General features: G+C 39.7%; 1 protein-coding gene across 1 annotated transcript in view; it reads right to left on the bottom strand.

Annotated features, from left to right (window-relative positions):
* Nucleotides 1–25187, bottom strand: part of NELL1 (neural EGFL like 1) — a 478454-nt gene that overhangs the window by 43233 nt on the left and 410034 nt on the right. Inside the window, exon 12 of the mRNA XM_070761843.1 lies at nt 8587–8727. Coding sequence (XP_070617944.1) covers nt 8587–8727 — 141 coding nt within the window. The remainder of the gene's footprint in view (nt 1–8586; nt 8728–25187) is intronic.

Raw genomic sequence — 25187 nt, 5'->3', positions numbered from 1 at the left:
TCTTGCTAGCATGACTACACTTTGTCAAAAATATTTTGATGTAAGTTGACTAGATTTGTTTATCTGACAGAGGAACAATGATTTCTTTCCATATCCTGGATTTTTTTAACCAGAGCAGATTCCCAGAGAATACCATATCTATGCTGGTTCTGTTAAAAAGTGCTATTGCTAACATGTTGTAAGCCGCCCTGAGTTTAAAGAGAAGGGCGGCATAAAAAAAATTAAATAAATAAATAAATATCTGTTCTAGACTAAAACAGAGGAGGCCCTGTATAAAAGATCACTTTAATACGGAATGCATGCCAGACAGGCAGGTACAGGCTTAAAGAAATCCAACAACACAAACAGAGTTATATAGCAAGCCCTGGCTGAGGCAGGAACCAATCATATACACAGTAGCTTTCCCGCTTACAAAGTAACTATGGAACGCGCCCTATCAGAACCTTGGATAGGGACACCAATCGCACGGCTCTAACCGGCCGGCTGTTTCTAAGCAAACACAGCACTCCTAATCCCTTGATTGACACATACATAGTCCTTTAAATATGCCGGTTTGTAGCGCACTCTCTCTGAGCGCCGGGGCATGCCCGCCTGCTCGGGAATCTTTTCCAAATTTGATTCTTGCATTCCCTCATCTGAATTCCGAACTTCCTCACCCCTTAAAGATTCCGAGGATGCGTTTTCCCCTGACAGTCTGACGGGCAGCTGTAACAGACTAAGAAACGATCCAGACTGCTCCTCATCTCCTTCCCTTTGAACATCGCTCGCCCTGTCAATCCGGATCTGGTCTAAATGCCTCTTCCAAACCCTTCCATCTTCCAGTTCAATTTCAAAAGATCGAGGCCCCAGCTCTCTCCTTACGATTCCCCTTTCCCAATTCTGACCTCCTGAGTAAGCCCTGACAAACACAGTGTTACCAATTTTCACCTGCCGGGTTGGGGTTACTGGCCACTGCACCGTTTGAGAGTACCATGGGTGAAGTCTGTCAAGAATGATGCGGAGCTTGCGACCCATCAAAAGTTCGGCTGGGGTTTTACCTGTAGCCACACACGGGGTGGAATGTTGCGCTAGCAACAAATCTGCTAGCCTTTCCTCCCAAGAACCTTGTGGCATCCTCTTAAGGGCGTCTTTTACAGACCTAACTGCCCGTTCCGCCTGGCCATTACTGGCCGGATGCCAAGGCGAGCTTAACGCATGTCTGATGCCAGCAGATGCCAAGAATGACTCAAAGTGCACTGCTGTGAACTGGGGACCGTTGTCCGAAACGAGAAGGTCGGGGAACCCATGAGTGGCAAATAAAGTCAGTAGGGCGTCTATGACAGCTTGAGCGCAGGTAGATCTGAGCAGGACAACCTCTACCCATTTCGAATGGGCATCCACGACGATCAGGAAGGTCTGTCCCATAAAGGGACCGGCTAAGTCAATGTGTATGCGAGCCCAGGGACCAGCAGGCGGCTCCCATGCCAGCGGCTCGGCTCGAGGAGGGAAAGGGCGACTTTCCTGGCAAACTGCACATCCAGCGACCCTTAGCTCCACCGCCTTATCCAACCCAGGCCACCACACATAGTCCCGAGCTAAGCTCTTCATGCGCACGATGCCCGGGTGACTTCTGTGCAACATTGCCAGCACCTGGCCCCGCAAAGTTTCTGGAATTACCACCCTGCTTCCACGCAGCACCACCCCTTTTTCTACAGAGAGCTCTGACTGACATCTAAAAAATGGAACAAACACATCAGCAGGGGCTGTGGCTGGCCATCCTCTTAATACCCATTGCCTTATTTGGGACAGAATGGCATCTCGGCCGGTCACTCCAGCCACTTCGGTTGCAGAGATGGGAATTCTACTCTCAGATAGAGCAAACACGGAGCACATCGGAGCAGGGTCGACGAGAACATTGGGCAGCGGACATCTGCTCAGGGCATCAGCGTGTGCTATGTGGCGTCCTGGCTTATAGGTCAACGTATAACTATAGTTCGCTAGAAAGATGATCCAGCGTGACATCCTTGGTGATAGGACTACTGGACTCTGACGGCATCCTGATAAAAGCCCCAGCAGTGGTTGGTGGTCTGTGACCAATTCGAACTGTCTCCCATATAAATAATCGTGGAACCGCTTGACCCCCGCAATAAGTGCCAGCGCCTCCTTGTCTATATGACCATAATTTCTTTCAGCTGGTGCCAATGTGCGAGAGAAAAATGCCAGAGGGGCTTCGGCTCCATTGGGCAGCCTGTGACTAAGGACAGCGCCCACCCCATGTTGTGAAGCGTCACAGGTCAAGATTAAAGGTAAACCTGGAGAGTATTGGGCCAGCACATTGTTGGACAACAGTAAGTCCTTGACCCCATTAAATGCCGATTCCTCCCTTCCTCCCCAGTGCCAGTTCGAGTGCTTGTCCAAAAGCCGGTGCAAAGGTTCGGCCACTGACGCCTTATGCGGGATGAATACCGCGTAAAAATTTAAAAGTCCTAAAAAGGCTTGTAGCTCAGCCTTGGATCGTGGCCTGGGGGCATCCCTAATCGCCCGTGTCTTTTCAGGGGTGGGGTGAATTCCCTTCCCATCAACAATAAAGCCCAGGAATTCCACCCTTGGGACACCGAAAACACATTTCTTTTCCTTTAGCTTAAGCCCCGCGTCCCTGAACTTGGACAAAACCTTCCTTACTCGTTCCATCAACTCGTCAGTGGAACTCCCCGACACCAGGACGTCATCGAAGTATGGCACCGTGCCATCGAGCCCATATAGCAACCTCTCCATCAGGCCTTGGAATAGCCCTGGGGCAATAGAGACCCCAAATTGTAAACGGTGACACTTGAAAACCCCCCGATGGGTGATGATTGACTGCGCCTCTGCAGCCAGGGGGTCAACGGGAAGCTGCTGATAAGCCTGAGATAAATCCAGCTTCGCGAACACCCGACCCTTTCCCAAAGTGTGCAGCAGCTGTTGCACCACTGGCAACGGATATGAATGGTGTGCCAACGCTTTGTTAATGGAACATTTGTAGTCCCCACAGAGCCTAATTCCCCCATCCCCCTTAAATGCAATGACCACCGGGGTTTCCCATTTAGCCTGATCCACCGGCTCTAGCACCCCCTGGGCGATCAGTCTGTCCAGTTCCTCATCAACTTTCGGCCGGAGGGGAATGGGCACCCTGCGGGCTTTCAAACGAACCGCTGGTTCTTGTGGGTTTAAACCGAATGATATCGGGGTTCCCTTATAACAGCCCAACTGACCATCAAATACGGTAGGAAACTCCCGCGCCAAAATCTCAAACCTCCCCATGTCATTTACAGCATTTACCCCAGTCACAGAGAGTCCCAAAGCCTTGAACCAGTCCAAACCTAAAAGATTAGAGAAAGGCCCATTAATAATAATAAGAGGCAATTTGCCCACGAAAGTTTTGTAACGGACTGGAAAACGGCCCTCCCCCACAATAGGTATTGGTGTCCCTTGATAGTCTTTCAGTTGCACAGAGCATGGAGACAGGCGACCTCTGCTGATAGCTGGAAAACAGCGCTTCAATGTTGCCCACGAAATTAAGGAATGGGCAGATCCAGTGTCCACTTGCATAGGGCACCTCGAAGTGCCCAACTGGACCTCCAACGAGATCTTCTCCGTTGAACTGGACATCTCCTTCACGAAAGTGGTAGCCAAACGTGGCCGACTATAGATAGCGTTGCAATCCTCACGCCGGTTGGAGGGAAATTTTTTCTGCCATCGGGGAATAAAACTCTGGGGCTCCCGTTGCTCTCGGCCAGTGGCTGTAGAAACTCTGCGAGAACGGCAGACCCTGGAAAGGTGCCCTTTGGCACCACAATGCCAACACACGGCATCGCGGGAAGGGCAGGAGGACCTCAGATGGTTGCCCCCACAGCCCTGACAAGGTGCCTGGGGTGGCCTGGGACGGGTAACAGGAGCGTCTCGGTTCCTATTCACTGCCAATTTACACACCTCCTCCTCCTCTGCTTCATGACTGCCATCCTCTTCTGGGAGAACGGTGGCCTTATCAGTGGTTACCGTAGTCTTTCGGGTAACATTGACGGTGCTGTCCATGGCTGCTAGCGACTGCGTTGACAGCTCAAACGCACGAGCCTCCGCTAGCGCCGCTTGAAATGTCAAATCCCTAATGGCCAGGAGACGCCGCTTAAGCCGACCGTCTCTTACCCCTATTACAAGCCTGTCTAGGAGATAATCATTCAGGTCTGCAAACTCGCAATAAAGTGCCGCTCGGCGCAGGGCAGCCACATAGTCATTTATAGACTCCCCCTCAGCTTGGTTCCGCTGGTAAAATTTATAACGCCTCGCACACCGAGACGGAGCCGGGGCATAATGATCCTGCAAGGTTTTTAAAAAGTCATCCCAAGACACATCATGGATTGAAGTAGGGGCAAACAATGCTCGGGCCGTTTCGAACATCTCGGGGCCACAAAACCCCAGGAAATAAGATCTTTTCCTGTCTCCGGAAATTTCCGTGTACCCGTTGGAGATTAAGAAGCAATCGAAACGGGCAACATAGGAGTCCCATGTCTCCCCTTGGGGATTGAAGGGGGCGAAAGTAAGCTGCACTGACATTGTCACTTACGTCCACAGTCCAAGCATAGAATTCCTGAAGAAATGGCGAGAATCCTCGTCGCCAGTAAAACAGAGGAGGCCCTGTATAAAAGATCACTTTAATACGGAATGCATGCCAGACAAGCAGGTACAGGCTTAAAGAAATCCAACAACACAAACAGAGTTATATAGCAAGCCCTGGCTGAGGCAGGAACCAATCATATACACAGTAGCTTTCCCGCTTACAAAGTAACTATGGAACGCACCCTATCAGAACCTTGGATAGGGACGCCAATCGCACGGCTCTAACCGGCCGGCTGTTTCTAAGCAAACACAGCATAGACCTTGAAAAAACATGATCAAATCACTTCCATATTGCCAAGAAAGCTTCGAGAAAGTGCACGTGAATAATTGGGAGGTGAGTTTGACTCAAAGATTTTGGTTTCTCTTGAAAATCTTCTTCCATTGAAAATGATTGATGCTTTTGCATTTCAGGATATGAGTGCAGGAAAAAAAGTCTGCATTTTTTAACATTACCTTTGAGAATTAATCATTTTTTTAAAAAAAAATTCTGGGGAAAGAAAGAATACCACCTTGAAATCCTTTAGATCCTGCTGGTTTAATTCTGAGAGTTTTGCTTTCAGAAAAACGATAACTCAGCAAAATTCTAACTATCCAATAATTTCCTTAAATTTTAATGTTTTCAAGTAGAAAGTTATCTACTGCAAGTATAAAATGCTTTGAAATGTGGCATTTTTAACATAATTGCAAATCTGCTGGTATACTTTGGGTTTCTATTGCCTTATACAACAGTCAGTTCAGAACAAGAACACAGAAAGCTAATTCAGGTTGGCTATAAAGTCTTCTAAAATCTTTATTTAAAATGCCAGTGGTCTCCTGCTTCTTTATATTTCAGGGGGGAAAAACCCTCCTGCCTGAGTTCTCTCACCTTATCAAATGCAATAATTGAACTCCATTTGAACAGCTCTACTTTGAATTACAACATTTGACTGGCCCACCTTCAAATGAACCCTGGCTTTAGTGCACTTTGTTCCACATTTATTTCAAGGCCCAAGAGAGTTTGATATTTGGAGATGCAACAGATTCAACAAAACAAACAATCCTGTTGTTTTAAATTCGTTCATTCAATTTCCATGGCTATCCATCTCAATGACTCAATTTAAACTGCTTCAGGATTTTTACAATATAAAGACCAGCTGTGAAACTCAGGTCTACATTCTGGGAGGTAGGAAGTTAAATAAATAGATTGAATGAGCAAACCACATCACCTCTCCTTTTTAAAGTTAAATATTTCAACAAGCTGTAATGAACCATATACCTTGGGGCATGCCGCAGAAGATAGTTGGGTGACATTGTTTCACCTCTAAGCAATACTACAAGGATTGTACCCAGAGTCGGTGCTATAATTTATCTGTTGCAGTTATAAAGGAGTGATCCTTAATGTCCTTCCTTATGAATAATAGACATTTTCAACTGATGTAGTTCAGTGGTTATAAGTACACAACAATTAACTCCTGGCTGAGAAGCCTGGCCTAGGGTTGAAGGTGATGGCTACTACTTATTGGCCTCTGCTGTGTAAACTAGATTTGCCAGATGGCGACTCAGAAAGAGTTTCTTTTGAAAGCTGTGTTTGCGGATTGGCAAAGCATGGACCTGAAGTAGCAGTGAACTGAGTAGAGGGCATATATACCTACCAGGAAGAACAGGCTGTCAGAGTGTATCACGGCAGCACAACATAAGTATGCTGCCTAGCTTTTCAATGATTGATATCTTGATATCTTCAGGTAAAGAATTGGGCTCTTTCCAATTTGGCTACCACACAGTGGGGGCAGCCCGCTGCTAAACAAAAGCTGAATAATAAAATTATGCCTTTCTTCCCCAAAGTCAAATATGCTCATTCATAAACCAGTTCATTAAAAAATGGCACATATCCCAGTCTGCATATACCTGCTTGATATATAGCTGGGCCAGAGTCTAAAAGCCTACAAACTTGACAGTTAATGAGGGGGAAAAGCACATCACATAAGCCATGAACTAAAGAGCAAGCTACTTTAGTTAATTAAATTTATAACCTCCCCTTCCTTTTCAGAGACCCAGGATAAAATACACAGCATTTCCTCCTAATTCTTTTCCACAACAACTTTGTGAAGTAGGTTGGACTGAAAAAGAACAATTGTTTCTAGGTTACCCAGAGGACCTCAATACACATCTCCTCGATCCTAGCCTAACATCTTCATTACTACACCACACTAGTATAAAGAGAAGAAAGCATGCATAGTGGTATATCTCCCTTATACATAAGATATAAAAAGCCGCCTCTTTCCAAATGCATGCTTTTATTTATGACAGTATAATTTAAAGCACAGCTCCATATTATAGCTCTTTACAACTAATACATGCTAATATATATTGAAACACCTCTCACAATATATCATCAGAAAATTATGTAGACTGGGGATTTTGAGAATTCAAGTTCAGCTCATTTAAATGGCAGAAAAAGAGATTGCACGCAAATAAAAATATGCAACATGAGGATACACCGAACTTTCACATGTGATATGCTGTAAATAACCAAGATACTCTTTGCTGAAGAAAAAGTAAAAGTTATACAAATAATAATAATGGGAATCTTAAACACTCTGCTCAAATCTTGACTTGTACCTGATACTATTTCAAAATTGCATGTTCTAATACTAGTAACCCTCCGCAAATGCTCAACTCAGAACATGATTGTGGCTGTCTATTATGACTAGTCATCATTACCCATCAACTATTTTAAATTTTCACAAGCTGAGTTTTGGGTTCCAAATTCTGCTGTGCAAACCAAAAAAAACCACCCATGCCTGAATTGCTGAGTCCACTTTTAGTTCTTCAAACAGAAAATATCTTCCTTTGTCATCTCACTATCGTCCATGGTAAGGCTACAGCTTGTCCAGTTGAGAGAGGTAAGATGAAGAATTAAGATAAGTGAAGTCACTCCCAATTTTAATGCACAAAATTGCTATAGTATTTCCTTTTCCTCGAAGTGACAGATAAAACACAGTAGCAAACTAAAGTCAGCTGATAATAAAGTATGAAGAATTGCAAGGGAGTTACCATGATGAGTATACATACTTTTATGAGTTATTTTTTTCTTGTGGATCTGAAGTTTCCATATCACAATAATTGAAATTTCTCTACAACCACCCCACCCCACTCACCCTAAAAAACCCCACACATGCAACAAAAACCTTTTTTCTGCACTGAAAGATGCCTATAAAATTACCTGTTGCTTTAAACAAAAAACATTTTTGAAACTACATTTATTCAATATACTGTATTTTAAGCTGCTTCTTATTTCTCAAGGCAGTTGACAAAAATACAGTATATTAAAAAGTATCAAATTAAATAATATTTCAAATGTATTCAAGAAGTTCCAAAAAATCTATTTGACATGTCTAAATATTTAAAGTTTAAACAAGGAGAAAAGTAACTTAGAACTAAGGAGAAATTTCCTGACAGTTAGAACAATTAATCAGTGGAACAGCTTGCCTCCAGAAGTTGTGAATGCTCCAACACTGGAAGTTTTTAAGAAGATGTTGGACAGCCATTTGTCTGAAATAGTGTAGGGTTTCCTGCCTAAGCAGGGGGTTGGACTAGAAGACCTCCAAGGTCCCTTTCAACTCTGTTTTTTTATATTGTTGTTGTTGTTGTTGTTGTTGTTGTTGTTGTTGTTGTTGTAAGGATTTGGAATAATTAAATAGTAATCCAGTTTGCAATAGCAGGCATATTGTTTTGTCTGAAATAACTCTATGGACAGGAATCATATCAACAATATGTCTTCCAGAAAACCATTTTTCATGTTACTGTTTAGAGATATGATAGTGCATCTTTCTCATAATAATCCTTGTATTGTGCAAGTTAGTTCTGACTTACATAAAGGATTGTGGTTACATTGTATGATTAACATCAACGATTGTCCTTGGACTTGATACAAGGCAGAACAATAATAGTACTTCTCTGCTGAGCTTTGCTTACCAACACAGGACTCCCCGGAAAGTGAATAGGTTCCATTGTCATGGAAACCGCTTCTGCACTCACAGTGGTACCACCCTGGGAGGTTAACACAGCGTGAATGGTTGTGACATTCAATGATCCCCTCAGCACATTCATCAATATCTGCCTCAGAGAAAAACACAAGCCAGCCAGGATATTAATTTTCTTTTATACCAACATTTTAGATAGAAAAAAAACACAACACTAAGCCCTTCTGGAATACAATGTAATGCACCTTTTAATGAGCAGGCTACACTCTACACACAAAGGTATCTCACTGCCCCATCTTTATAGCTTATATACATGGAAGAACTTTCTTTAAAATAAACCAGTCTAAGGTATTATTAAGAAGTCTTAAATGATCTTAGGGAAAGATAAATTCCCCATCTCTCTTTTAAATAGGTAGGGGGGAAAGTCTCGATTTCAATTCCCTTGACCTACAAATAATGTAAATTTATCCAGGTCACACGAGACATTTTTTAATCTTTATTTTTTACATTTTATTTATTTAATTATAATTTTGTAATTTGGTATTGTAAATCATCCAGAAGTATTGAGAGTCAGACTGCATACAAGTTATTATTGTTATAATTATCAATGTTTGATAATTCAATTGAATGGGACCTTTTATAAAACATATTATAAAAATAGAGGAAAGTATTAATTTGGGAAGAGGAAATAGGTTAATATGTTATTGTAGTCTGGAGATGTTCAAGTGAAAACCCCCCTCAGCCATACAAACTAAGTGGGATTTTTTTCCTCAGTTTAACCAATCTTACCAATTTATGGTGAGACTAAAATTGGAGCAGAACAGACTACATACAGTAATTTATACTGCCTTGAATCCTGGAATTGAATTATGTGTGCTATATATATTAATTTATTAGACATATATTGACAACTTTAAAGATGAATGTGGAAATGCCTAAGATAAATGTAAACGTTTGTGAGATCTAAGCCATACATTTTCAGATTTGAAAGGTGAAGGAAACCATTTGTCACAAAGTACAAAATAGGTTGTGTGTGAAAGACCTTGGATCACCCTCAGGAAGAAAGTCACTTCCTCTAAAGCAGTGTTCTTCAGTGTCAACAACTGTAAGCTGTACGGACTTCAATTCTTAAGCTTGCTGAGGTGGAGAAACACTGTTCTAAAGGATGTTCCTTTAAATAGCTGCTCAACCAAAAGCTTCAGCCATTTAAAACCCACTGTTCAATTCTTATGATGGGGTCATACAATACATCTTGTAGGGCTATACACTGACAATAGATTACTGAGTGAAAACTTCTGAGGCTTACCCCTCTTAAGAAGAAGGGTCGATATTCTTGTTCTTTTTAAAAATGTACTTTTTATTATTTTATAAGGGAAATTAACAGGCAAAAATATAAAAAGAAATGACCTATGATAATACAATGAAAAACAATAATGATGATCATAAATTGAAAAGTTGAAAAAAGAAAAAGGAAAAAGACTCATAAAACAAATTCTAGTGAAGAATATTAATAAATAGGGAGCCCAATCCTTTAACATGTTGTTAAATTTGGACCATATATAAACTTAATGTTCCATCTTCTTATTTTTACTGTTTAGCAGTAAGATTTATTTGATGTTTCAAAGATTGAAAGAGAATACATATCTTGAAGCCTCCCTTCAACAACTGAAGCCTTACTTATTTTCTTTCAACCGATGTAAATTAATTCTCTTACTAATCCCCAGGCTCAATAAAGCCCAAGTTTTCCACAAAATCTTAAATTCCATATTGTTATTATATTCACTTCTATAACAGCTATGTTCTTTCCCTGAAAAAGAAAACATATATTAATCAAAGAGCCCTCAAACTTCTTAACATAGAGAGGCCAATAGACATAACCCAGAATTTTCTGATGAATTAACTTCATCTTTAAATAATGTTTAATATTTCTTAAAACGTGGGCTCACTAATTTTCCAAAACCTGGATATTCCAAGTCCTTGTTCTATAAAATGTAAACATTACCAAAACCGACCCTTGTTGCATTCTTTAATTTCTTACATAAATGCCAATTTTATTTCAAATACAGCTTCTCTTAAATATTCCACTACTTCAGATGTTTCTAAGACAGGTAAAGATTTTTGGACCATATTGTTCTGACAGTACATCAGTGGTGGGTTGCTCTTGGTTCAGACGGTTCTTAGAACTGGTAGTGCCAGTAACAGAAGGCTCCGCTCACCTGCCCAGGCTGCTTCTGTGCATGCTCAGGAGTGTGTGTGCAAAATCATTTGGAACCCACCACTGCAGTACATGTTGTAATTGCATATGTTAACAAATAGATGGTTCAGATAGATTGATCCCAAATTTCTATAAAAATCCCAGTTGTGTAGACAAAATATCTTACTAAATTTGATAGCCAAATAATAATAATAATAATAATAATAATAATAATAATCATCATCATCGGGACTTCCGGGGGCGGGTCTACGGCGAGCAGGCGTGCGAGAGCAGGCGTGCGAGAGCAGAGCTCCGCTCTCCCAAGCCTGATTTTGCAGTTCGGGGGGTTGAAATTTGGCAGAATTTCGACGCAACCACGTTGGAGAGGTGGCTGAAGTAGCGAGGGTTCCTCCTAGCACGGAGGTGTGAAGCAAGCACCCCGTGTGCAGGAGTGAGAACCTCGCAAACCTCGAAGCAAGAGAGTCACCAAACAACATGGTGACGTTAGTGCTGTGACAGCCCAGCGTAACAGAGGAAGCAAGAGAGTGTAACTACAATCCTATTTACAAAGAAGAAGAACCCAAGTATGATAACAAAAATATATATAGTCAAATTAATGGAAGATTAAGTTAAGAGAGAGCAGCAGCGTGGGACCCACCAAAGTTGGTTAGCGGCTACTCAGCGGTGGGGGAGAAAAGACTAAAAAAAAAAAATTTCTACTGAGAAACCTGGAAGACCCGGAAGACGTTTGGAGTTAAAACCTAAAACAATAGGAGTGGACTAACAAGCACCCCGTGGAGGAGAAACCTGAAAAACAACTTAAATAACTTAACAACTTAACAACTGTTTGTGAGTTTTGTGACTAAAAGAAACGGTGGAGAATACTAACTTTTGAAAAAAAGAGCCAAACGACGGAGACTGCAGGAACTACAGAATTACAGCGGTAGTGACGAGACACGGAGATACGGAGGTTGCTGAGAGATCGGAAAAGGGAGGAAGTGCTCCAGAGTTTAAAGAAGCTTAAAGAACAAATGGTAAAGAGCTGAGGTCCACGACCAGAGGAATAAATAAACAGCAGCGGTGGAGTGTGCTTGGAAGTGAAGAAGGAGCCTGCAGAAGCTGACAAGATAAGCGGAAAGAGCCAAAAGAAGGTGCAGAGAAGAGGAACATCGGGGGAGGAGGAAGTTAGCTTAACTAAGCACTTACTTATATCTCTTTTCTCTCCTCTTTACCTTCCCTAAATCGAAAAAACTGACTAACTGATTTACTAATTAACTTTCTCCCTGATTAACGGATTAACTGATGACTTGCTATTTATAGCGGAAGAAAAAGAAATTTGACCGAACTTTGATTGAACTCTGATTGAACCTTGATTGAACCCTGATTGAACTCTGATATACTGAACCTGAATGTGAACTTAAAAATCTAAGGACGAAGAATTAGGTAAAACCCCACAACAAATAGAAAGGTTGATTATTATTATTTTCTGGATGAATTGAATCCCTATGAAGTGAATGGTATTAACGATACAACGAAATAAGTAATTAATCTGTATTCCTATTTCTATCTCAGCTATAACATATCTACAATATCTATACTTAGAATATATATATTAGCTTAATAATATTAATATTACTATTGAATATATTGAATTACATTGTATGAATTATACTGATCTATTGGAGTAAAGGAAGAGGGGGGAAAAAGGGGGGGAATATAAGAAAAGAACAATAACAATAACAGCTCATCAACAAGTAGCTCAATATTAAAAGTCTAACTGCGCATTATATACCTTAAGTCTAACTATATATTAGACTCATCTGATTCCAAGAAAATATTAGACATTCAAGTTAATAATCAATTAAAAAGATTAAAATGGCAACTTTCCAGAAATATACAAAAAAACCATCTGGCTCCCCCTCAACCCAAAAATCAATAGTTAGCATGTTAGCAACAGAAAAGGCCAGCAGTACTGGTAATATTAGCAACACCCCACAAACAACGCAGGAGGCATTAATGGCAATTCAAGAAACAATGCTCAAACTGGAGGAAAAATTAGATAGGAACCATGAGGCAATGAGGGAAGATATGCAAAAAATGGACAATAAAATTGAAATAATCCATCAAATTTTGGAAAAAAATGAAAGGAGAATAGAACAAATTGAAAAGAAAGTAGAACAAAATGACAAAAAAGTAGTAACAATGGATGATAAATTGATGCAATTAAATAGAGAGTTAGAAGAATCAATAATTAATTTTGAGGTCGATAGAGCAGAATTTTACGTCAGATTCCAAAATGTAGAAGAAGAGAAAGATGAGAATTTAGTAGAGACAATGACAGAAATGATAGCTAATATATTACAAAAAGATAAACAAGAAACAGCTAATGGAATAGATGAGATTTACAGGGTGAACACTAACTACGCCCGAAAACATAAGCTTCCTAGGGAAGTACACGTGAGATGTGTAAAAAAGGAGATTAGAAATGAAATATTGAAAATTACAAAAGACGAAGCAATAATTCATAATGGGAAGGAAATCAGAGTTCTTAAGCAAATCCCAAAAAAATTAAGGGACAATCGAAGGGGATACCGACCATTGGCAGATTTGTTAAATCAAAGTAAAATTACCTTCAGATGGTTAATTCCGGAGGGGATGCTTATCATATGGAAGAGGAAAAAAATAAAAGTAAATAACGAACTAATGGCACAAGAATTTTATGATGAATTAATAGCGGAAGAGAGGGTGGAAACAGGAAGTCAAAAAGAGATAGAAGAACCCCAGGTAGAATCAGATAGCGGGAAAGAAGGAACTTCTAAAGATATAGTACAGGAGGAAGAAAGAATATTGACAAGAGCACAGAAAGAAAACAGGACAAACAGAAGACAAATAAGGAATTAAAGGGGGATGGGAACAGAAATTAAATTAATCTCAATTAATGTAAATGGCTTAAACTCATTTATGAAAAGAAATAGTATATTCAATAAATTACAAAAACAAAATTTAGACATTGTTTGTCTACAGGAAGTACACATTCCACAAAAAAATGAAAAGCAATTAGAAAATGAGAAAATTGGGAAAGTATTTACGTCCTTATCACATAACAAAAAAAGAGGGATTGCAGTTTACGTTAAAAAAGAATTAGATCCAAGGAAAATATATGCAGATAAAAAGGGAAGAACTTTAATCATGACAGTTAAAATTGTTAATGTATTTGTATCATTAGTAGTAATTTATGCACCAAATAAAAATTTAAAAAAATTCTTCTATAACTTGCACCAGAAACTGATTGAATTAGAAGTAGAAGACATCTGCATGATAGGTGACTTTAACGGTATTATCGATCCCATTAAGGATTATAAAAGTGCTAATAAAAATCGATATAAAAAAAGAAAAGTACTGCCAAAAACGTTTGATCAGATGTGTGAAGAATTAAACCTGAGGGATTGTTGGAGAACAAGGAACCAAAATAAAAAAGAATATACATTCTACTCCAATGCGCACCAAAGTTGGTCTAGGATTGATATGGCGTGGGTTAATAATAAGATAGGAAACTTAATAAAACGAATTCAAATTGATAAAAACGATTGGGCTGATCATAACCCAATAAAAATTATATGGAATGAGGAGGAGAAAAAAAATAGGAGTTGGAGATTAGATCTACAATTATTAAAAGAACAAGAATATATAGATTGGATTGAAAGAGAAATGAAATTATTTTTAAAAGAAAATAACAATCCAGATACCTCCCTCCAGAATTTATGGGATACAGCAAAAGCCTATCAAAGAGGCTTAACAATAGCCTATAAATCAAGAAAAAACAAGGAAAAAAGACAAAATCAAAAAGAGTGGATATTTAAATTAGGAAAATTAGAAAAAGAATCCCAAAAAGACCCAGGAAACCCAAATATAAGGCAACAAATTATGCTGATAAAACACAAACTAGAATTAATAGAGATAGAAGAAGTAACTAAGAAACTAAGAGAAGTAAAACAAAATCAATTTGAGCACGCAAATAAACCTGGCAGATGGCTATCGTACAAATTGAGGAAAGAAAGAGAGAAGAAATTAATCCAACAATTAACAGATAAAAAAGAAATAACACATTACCAGTTAAAAAAAAAGAAAGAAATTGCATTAGAATACTATAAAGAATTGTATAGTGAAGAAAATATTAAGGAAGAAGATATATTAAAATATTTAGAGACATGTAAAATCAATTTAATAAGTAAAGAAGATAAAGAAATATTAAACAAAGAAATAACAAAAGAAGAATTGGAAAGAACAATTATGAAACAGAATAATAATAAAACACCAGGCCCAGATGGCTTCCCAATTGAATTCTATAAAGCAACATTCCATGTAACGGGAGAATTATTATTAGAAATTTATAATAAAATGTTAACGAACGGAGAATGCCCGGTATCATGGCAAGAAGCTAACATAACGCTGATACATAAAGAAGACACAGATCCAAAGTATATTAAGAATTATAGACCAATATCTCTGTTAAACGTAGACTACAAAATTTATATGGCAATAATAGCAGACAGATTTAAAAAAATATTAAACAAAATAATACACTCTGATCAGAATGGCTTCTTACCTAACAGACAAATTAGAAATAATATAAGAATTACATTAAATATGCTAGAATATTATGAAAGCCATAATGATAAGGAGTTTGCAATGCTATTTCTAGATGCTGAGAAAGCCTTCGATAACCTCAATTGGAACTTTTTCAAAAAATTAATAAATACTATGGATTTTGGAGAGAACTTTGAAAATACAATAAATAAAATATACTCCAAACAAAAGGCAAGGATAATTATAAATGGAGATTTAACCAATACATTCGATATTAAAAAAGGAGTGAGACAAGGCTGTCCACTATCTCCCTTAATATATATAATGTCTATAGAAATACTATTAAACCAAATTAGAGGGGAATCATCAATACAGGGCACCCAAATTAAACAACAAATTTATAAAACACAGGCCTTCGCTGATGATCTGGTCTTCTTCTTAGAGAATCCAGTTAGCTCAATGATATATTTAGTAAAAGAATTAGAGAACTATGGGAAAGTGGCCGGCTTAAAAATAAATAGGAACAAAACTAAAATATTAACCAAGAATTGTAATCAAGATTTAAACAAATTATTAATAAAAGAAACAGGTTTTCAAATAGAAAAGAAAATTAAATATCTAGGGATTTGGTTTACGACAAGGTATTCTTCACTGAAAGAACTAAATTATACAAAATTATTAACAAAAACAAAAGAAGATTTAGAAAAATGGTCAAAGTTAAATCTATCTTTAATGGGAAGGATCAATACAATAAAGTCTAATATACTTCCAAGGTGGCTCTATCTCTTCCAAACAGCACCAATACAACTAAACAAATCGTTCTTTGCTAAAATAAATAAAATAATTTCTAAATTTATCTGGTGCAATAAAAAACCTAGAATAAACATGAAAGCCCTACAAGATTTAAGAACAAGAGGAGGATTCGGTTTACCCAACTTAGAAATATACTACCAAGCCACTAAATTACTGTGGATTAAAGAATGGGTCAACCTTGAAAATCCTAGAATTCTAACAATAGAAGGCCACGATATAAATGAAGGATGGCACGCACATTTGTGGGAAAAAGAACACTCAAAACATTCTCACTTTAAACAACACCAAATTCGGAATACACTATTGACATACTGGCGGAAAGTCAGGAAAAAATACTATAATGAAATTCCCAGATGGCTATCCACTCTAGAAGCTCAAATTCATCCAAACATAATAAGTCAAGAACAAAAAATAACCTACGAAGCCCTATTAAACACTAAAGGAAGTCTTAAAACTAGAGAAAGACTTAAAGAGGAAGGTATAGTAATAGATTGGCTTCCATATTATCAAATTCAAAGCAGATATAAAAGGGACTTGGTACAATTTGGAATATGTAATAAACAAAATGAAATAGACAAAATATTGACAGGATCTGACAAAAAATTTATAACTAAAATGTATATTTATCTATTAAACTATGAAAACATTGAAGAAATTGTTAAACCTAACATGATATCTTGGATGACCAACTTTGGATATGCAATTCAGCTAGAAGACTGGGAAAAACTATGGTCAGTTAATTATAAGATGACTTTGTCAACACCATATAAAGAAAATCTTTATAAAATGTTCTTCCGATGGCATTATGCGCCAGCACGCCTAGCCAAAATGAATGTAAACATTAGTAACAAATGTTGGAAGTGTAAAAAAGAAGTGGGAACATACTACCACATATGGTGGCAATGTAACGAAGCAAAAAAATTTTGGATTCAAATTAGGGCATGGATGGAAGAAATATTGGGCTATAAAATTGAAATAAAACCGGAAATGTATTTATTGGGCATAATTAGAGGCAAACATAGCAAAGAAAATTACTACTTAATAAATCACTTACTTACTGCTGCAAGATTAGCATATGCACAAGTCTGGAAACAGGATAAGATTCCAAACAAAGAAACGGTAATTAAAAAAATATTAGACTGCGCCAAATTTAGCAAATTAACATACGAAATTCAAAACCAACAAAATAAGGACTATTACAAAGTGTGGGAAAAAATTTACAACTGGGTGGAAATCAAGAAAAAGGTATAGTAAATAGAATTGTTAAAAAATAAATCTTGTAAATATATTAAGTGTAAATGTTTAATGTTGTATTGTTTGATGTCTAAATGTTTGTAAGTCATATAAAATAAAATAAAAATATTTAAAAAAAAAAAATAATCATCATCATCATCATCATCATCATAGGAAGCTTCTCAAGGTGAAGCAAACTAAGGACCAGTACAGAAAAACTCTAACTCAATGTCATATGGACAGTTGGCGGAACAAAGCATTGCATGGCCAGTTCTTGGAGAAGATTGAAGGCAAAGTGGATAAAGAAAAGACCTGGTAATGGCTTACAAGTGGAACACTCAAAAAGGAGACAGAAGGACTAATACTGGCGGCCCAAGAACAGGCCATTAGAATAAATGTTGTCAAAGCCAGAATTGAAAAATCAACAGACGATCCAAAATGCAGACTCTGTAAAGAAACAGATGAAACAATTGATCACATACTCAGCTGCTGCAAAAAGATCACACAGACTGACTACAAGCATAGACATGATGCTGTGGCACAGATGATCCACTGGAACTTGTGCCGGAACTACCATTTACCAGTGGCAAAGAACTGGTGGGATCATAAGCCTGAAAAAGTGGTCGAAAATGAGCAAGCAAAACTACTGTGGGACTTCCGACTTCAGACTGAGCCAATTCTGAAGCATAACACACCAGACATCCTGATTGTGGAGAAAAAGAAAGTATGGATCATCGACATTGCAATCCCAAGGGACAGCAGAATTGAGGAGAAGCAGCTAGAGAAATTAGTGAAATACAAAGATCTAAAAATTGAGCTGCAACGACTCTGGCATAAGCCAGTGAAAGTGGTCCCAGTGGTACTTGGCACGCTGGGTGCAGTGCCAAAGGATCTCAGTGGACATTTGAAAACCATCAGAATTGACAAAATCTCCACCTGTCAATTGCAAAAGACCGCTTTACTGGGATCGGCAAACATAATTCGCCGCTACATCACGCAGTCCTAGGTGCTTGGGAAGCGCCCGACTGGTGATGAAATACGAAATCCAGCATAGTGATCTCGTTTGCTGTGTTGTATTGACATAATAATAATAATAATAATAATAATAATAATAATAATAATAATAATAATAATAATAACAACAACAACAACAACAACAACAACAATAAACAACTTGGTTTTTAGAGATGGCTTTGTCCACTTCTTCCAAGAAGGACAAAGATACTCCCCTCCATTTTTCACCCTCCTCCTTTTTTGAGGTACAATTTATCTGGGCTCTGCATGCAAGAGCACAGATCAATTCAAAGCATGATTCTGTAATAGAAACAATCAGACAGATTCCTATTTTTAATTCAAGTCAATGCAACAAATTGTTATTCTCATTTATTGCATTCTCATTTATTGGGTCCTTAGTTTCAGTATCCTAAAAACAAAAAAATAATTACACTGTGCCATAGTACACAGTAAAAATGGCAGGGGGAGACAAATTGGTGGTGCTGAAATCTCAAACAACCTTCTGCCTTTCCCTTTCCATTTTGGAATCTTAGCAAATTATTATGTATATTAGATATTCTTATAATTTTTTCATTCAGTCTTAAATCTGTTCTTGCATTTATATCTCTAATTTTTTTTTAAAAAAGATTTTTTTCTGATAAGATCCAAGAAATAATATTTAGCACTTCACTCTTTGGACCACAAAACCTTATGTTAATTAGACAGTGGTCTCCATTTATTCATCTACAAACAAGGTACTGTTGGTAACACTGTTGTGAAATTAGTACAGCAATTTTAAACATTGCACATAAATCATCCATTACTCAAAACCAATCCAGCCACTATAGGTTCTCAGCCTTCAGGACAGAATATGTTGGCTGAACAATATTAGAAAATCAGTTCTCATTTGGCTATTCTGTATATGATTTAGCAGCTTGTAGAAAAATCAGAAGTTCAATATTCATTAGTCAAGCTTTCTCCATCCTTGTCCTTTCCAGATATGGATTATAATTCTTATGTTTGCTGGGGATAAAGTTGCTGAAGATATAGTTATGTCAACACAACATTATGTGGTCCATATCAATTTAATCTCAATTTTAAAAAGTTATGCAAGGTCAACAAGTTTGAGAATTTTTAAAAAATAGATATCTTGATAAGAATCACAAAACTTTTAGGACTGAAAAAGACCTTGGCAGCCATTTAATGTTATTTCTTCCCCAATGCAAGAACTTACTATTAAAGCAGCCCTAACTGATGGCCATTCAACCACTGTTTAAAGTATCTCCAGTGCAGAAGAATCCACAACTTTTAATGAAGAAGATACAGAAGAGACAATGTTAGCAACTTCTAGCGTTAAGAAAATTTTCTTTGTTATCTTGATTGTTCTCCTCTGGATATGTTCCTGTTTACAATGTCCTTCCTAAAATATGCCAACCAGATTGGACAAATATTCCAGGTTTGCATTGAGATAGGAATGCTGACTTTTCTTGATCTTGACATATATGGCTATTGATAAAGTCTCTAACTGCATTTTTTTATTTTTTTGCAGGTGTACTACATTGTTGATTCATGTTCAGTTTTTGATCTATCAAGGCCATTGATGTCTATCACATGTATTGCTGCTCACCATGTATCTCCTATGCTAATGCCTTGATTTTCAGATGTAGACTATTTTTGCCCCCCCCCCCCCCAACATATATCTTGTTCTACCTATTCTTTCCATTTGTGAAGATCCTCCTCAATCTCAAAAAATTATCAAGGCTGAATTGTAAGAATATTTCACAATCAGATGTTCTAAGCCAGGGGTCGGCAACCTGCAACTCCAGAGCCACATGCGGCTCTTTCGCCCCCCTGCTGTGGCTCCCTTTCCATCACTGGCACTCGTCTTCCTCTCCCTCTCCTGGCCTATGAAGGTAAGGGTGACAATAGGAATGGAAAAGCAGTCGGGGCTGATTCTCAAGCATTGGTTGAGGAACACAGCCACCCCTGGCAGAGACTTCCCTTTGGGCAACCCTCCTGCCCCTCTCGCAACTCTCTGTTTGGCTGTGGTGGGGCCAGGAGGGTGCACATGTGTGGTGAGACTCTCAAGTGAATGCCAAAGTGCAGCAAAGGCATACACTGAGGTGGGGGATGCTCGCTTAAGGAAGGTCTTTGGATGTGGCTTCTATCTTACCCTAAGGATCTGGTCATTGCCTTGCCATGTTCCAGCCTGAAGTAGCAGGAAGCGAAGACTGCCTTCATTCAAGTGACTCTCCTCCCCCTCCTTCTCCTCTCATGAGGGTGGGAGGGCATGGCAAGGCAATGGATGGATGCTTAGGACAGGAGAGAAGCAGCCCTGTAGTTGCCTTCATGCCACATTTGCATATAAGGCATCTTCACTTTCTGCCACCTTGGGCTGGAGCTCACACCCTCCCTGGTCAGTCAACAAGGCAATGGCCTGATCCCTAAGCCAGGAGAGAAGCTGCGTCCAATGTCCCTTTTTAAGGGAGCAGCTGCCCACCCTCTGCATGTGCCTTTGCTGTGCTTTGGTGCTCTCTTGAGAAGAATCTCTCCACAGCCAACCATGGAGTTGTGAAAGGGGGAGGAGGGTACCCAAAGAGAAGCCTCTGCTGAGAGTGGCAATCATTCCTCAGCACACAGAGAGGGAAGGGGAGAGAGAGGGAGGAAGAGAGATGGGAGAAAAAGAGAGATGAGGGAGGGAGAGGGAGATGGGGAGGAAGGGAGAGAGAGAGATAGAGAGATGGAAAGAGAGAACAAAAGATGAGAGGGAGGGAGATAAGAGAGTGCGGGAAAGAGGGGAAAGAGAGATACCTCTTTATTACAGAAAATATAACATAAAGCCACAAAAATTGGGTAGGTGTAGCTGGGGTGTGTGTGATTTGACTCAGTGGGAGTGACATCGAGTTGGCTACGCCCAGCCAGATTTTGTGGATCCAGGTGTTTTGTTTTCTCTGGGAAATGGGTCCAAATGGCTCTCTGAGTTTTTAAGGTTGCCGACCCCTCTTACATAATTCATCATAAATTCACTGAACCTTACAACACACCATTCATCACTCTTTCCAGTTTGGTGCAAAGCCACTGACATTGGGTATTATTATTCAATCTGCTTTACTATATTCCATCATACATTTTGCAGATTAAACACTTGTCAAACATTCTGTTAAGTCACCAAGTATCGCTTCGAAGGCAGATGGACCTTAGATAAATAAGTCAACATGTCTGCTGCATTCTCCTGGTCAGCTAAAATGGTCATTTTATCAAAAATAAATAAATAATCAAGCTTGTTTGATATGCCTTGTTTTTTATTAACACCTGCTGGAAAACAGTGTGCTATTTTCCAAATTTTCCAAAGAAACTTTTCAGACTTTGTCTGACAAAGTAAAAGCAGAAAGGTGGCAAGTATCCAAGAGCAGGAATTATATCTGTACTTCCTGCTTGTCCCAGCAGAAGAAGGGGTTACATCACATGTCATTTCACGAGGGCAGGAATGAATGATATTGTGCTCAAACCATACCTGCCCTTTTGAGAAGGTGACCTCTAGCTAAGTTTTCTTATTCTGCTTCAAAATTAATGTCCTCCCACCCCACCTTGACAAACACAAGCAGGGGAATCTGATTCACCGTCTACATTTCACTCAGTTCTTTACAGATTGCTCTTTTCCAACTGGTTGGTGTGTGCTCTGACAGACATTCCCACCATCCATCTCTATCCTCTGCCTTCAATAGTTATTTCATACTAAGTTTCTTGTAATAAAAGGTTGGAGTCTTTTTTTTAAAAAAAAAGCAAGTTTTGTAGCGGAATGGTAAAATGCTTGCAATTGGTTTGCTGTTGTTTTCCTTGAACATGTTCATCAATGCAGCTGTAAAACACTGGTTGTTTCTTTGTTTTGTTTTATTTTCCTTTTAATTGGGTGAAATTGACAAAGTTTGTTCATTCATAATTGCATTTGTTCAGCTGCTCTGTTTTACAAGACCTTGGGTGACTGGAAAATTCTGACAAGTTTTCCCTTCTTGCTCAAATGAAAGTTTGAACGATAAAACTGTTGAACTAATAGGCGACAAGAAAAAGGTCATTAGTATACATTGATGCGCCCTTTTTCAAGGGGTGAAGTTAGCCTCCAAGTATGGGTTAAAACCACCCAATGGCCAAGAAGGACTGAATCTGTAGTTTTTAAAAGTTGTACCACTTCCTGTAATCTCCCTCTTTAGATGAGGGATGTGAACAGATTCTGCATGAAACTTTCCCCTGTGCATTATCAATGATTCCTGTCTTCCTGCAGTGTTCAATCCTCAAGCCGACTAGTAGCTTGGGTGGGCTTTGGAGGTTAGCTCCACCCCTTGAGAAAGGGTGTATCAGTGTATACCAAAGCCCCTTCTCCAAGCTGGGTAGAGCTAGCCTCTAAGTATGGGACATAACAAAGAAGTTGCCACTCATCTGGGAGGGATATGTAAGTCTGCTTGAGACTCCTCTGACTCTACTACTCATTGTAACACCCTTCGTCTGAACACTGCAAAGGCGTCCCTTTTGTAGTGTCTAATGAAGGACATCCGGGATGCCCAAATGGCTGCCCTACAAATGTCATCAATGGGCACTCTAGTCGACCATGCTGCCGTAGTCACTGCATTCTGGGTGGAAGGTGGGAATCCCATCTGCTGATAGGCTATGGTGATAAGCTTTCTGATCCAATCGCCCACTGTGCAGGAGGAAGCTTTTTGTCCTAGTGAGGCAGAGTGCAACGATAAGAACAGGGCTTCCAATTTATGGATTACAGCCATCATTTGGATATTCGTTCCAAGTGCTCTTCTCATGTCTATGGTGTGCCAAGTGGCATCTTGCTCCATAGAGGGATTTTTGTAGAATATGGGTAAAAGTATCTTCTGTGCTCTATAGAAAAGGGAGTAGACATTCGGAGTGAAGGTCTAGTCTAGGCACAAGACCACCCTGTCGGTATCAAAGGTGCAAAGGTCCCTCTTAATAGATAAAGCTGCTACTTCTGAGATCCTGCGGGCCAATGTGATCGCCACCAAAAAGGCCATATTAATTGTTAGGTATGTAAAGGAGTGCACTCTAAGGAGTTTATAATGGCTCCTAAGTGGATTAATCTCATGTAGGGCTGTAATTAACTCTTGTCGCTATTGACTAGAAAATTATTTATTTATTTATTTATTATTTAGATTTGTATGCCGCCCCTCTCCGAAGACTCGGGGCGGCTCACAACAAGATAGAACAAATCATAAATAATCCAAATAACTTTAAAATATTTAAAGATTTAAAAGAACCCCATATACTAACAGACACACACACAAGCATACCATGTATAAATTGAACATGCCCGGGGGAGGTGTTTCAATTCCCCCATGCCTGACGGCAAAGGTGGGTTTTAAGGAGTTTACGGAAGGCAGGAAGAGTAGGGGCAGTTCTAATCTCCGGGGGGAGTTGGTTCCAGAGGGTCGGTGCCGCCACAGAGAAGGCTCTTCTGGGGCCCGCCAACCGACATTGTTTAGTTGACGGGACCCGGAGAAGGCCCACTCTGTGGGACCGAATCAGTTGCTGGGATTCGTGCAGCAGGAGGCGGTCTCGGAGATATTCTGGTCCAGTGCCATGAAGGGCTTTAAAGGTCATAACCAACACTTTGAATTGTGACCGGAAATTGATCGGCAGCCAATGCAGACTGCGGAGTGATGGTGAAACATGGGCATACCTAGGTAAGCCCATGACTGCTCTCGCAGCTACATTCTGCACGATTTGAAGTTTCCGAACACTTTTCAAAGGTAGCCCCATGTAGAGAGCATTACAGTAGTCGAACCTCGAGGTGATGAGGGCATGAGTGACTGTGAGCAATAAGTCCCGGTCCAGATAGGGCCGCAACTGGTGCACCAGGCGAACCTGGGCAAACGCCCCCCTCGCCACAGCTGAAAGATGGTTCTCTAATGTGAGCTGTGGATCGAGGAGGATGCCCAAGTTGCGGACTCTGTCTGAGGGGGTCAATAATTCCCCCCCCCAGGGTAATGGACGGACAGATGGGATTGTCCTTGGGAGGCAAAACCCACAGCCACTCCATCTTATCCGGGATGAGTTTGAAGAGTATCCCACATAAACTAAGCACTTGTTGAGGTATTTCAAATCCAGTATCACCCTCCATCTGCCAGGTGGCTTGGGTACTATGAAAAGGATGGAGTAGAATCCCTTTCCCTGTTCGCCCTCATATACCTTCTGGATGGCTTTTATTTCTATTAGATGTTGGATGGCCTCTTCCAATGAGAACCCTTTGTGTGGGATTGTGAGACTTGGGACAGTGTATGAAGAAGTCCGGGGCAGGTGAAAGGAATTCAAGGGCCAGGGTTGAATAGATAGTCTCCCAAGCCCACTGATCTTTGGTGGTTACCTCCCATCAACTGGCGAAGAATGCCAGTTGACCCCCAATGGGAGGATTCCAGGTTTTAACAGCTACAGTGGAAGGGGCATTACTCCGAGCCCCTCTATGCCCTCTGTTTCCCCCACTGTGACCATTGGAATTATAGTAGCTGGGGAATCACGCATAAGGGGAATCTGGGACCCAGTAAGCTCATCTCAGGAAGGGACTCATTCGGGCAGAGTCCCTGCATGTGTGGGGGGAGGACTTTCTTCTTATTTCTGGATTTGACCACAATGGGATCCAAGGCCACCCGAAACAATAACTGACCTGATTGTGGAGCAGTGACACACCTCCAGTTATGGTGCACATCTGCAGACCAAATGCATAGTCAGTGCATTGCCTAGCCACCATGCAGCAC

This window comes from Erythrolamprus reginae, chromosome 1 (genome assembly GCF_031021105.1).
Source record: "Erythrolamprus reginae isolate rEryReg1 chromosome 1, rEryReg1.hap1, whole genome shotgun sequence".
Lineage (NCBI taxonomy): Eukaryota > Metazoa > Chordata > Lepidosauria > Squamata > Dipsadidae > Erythrolamprus > Erythrolamprus reginae.
Note: the sequence above shows the minus strand (reverse complement) of the source record. Positions and strands in the feature narration are given on the sequence as shown.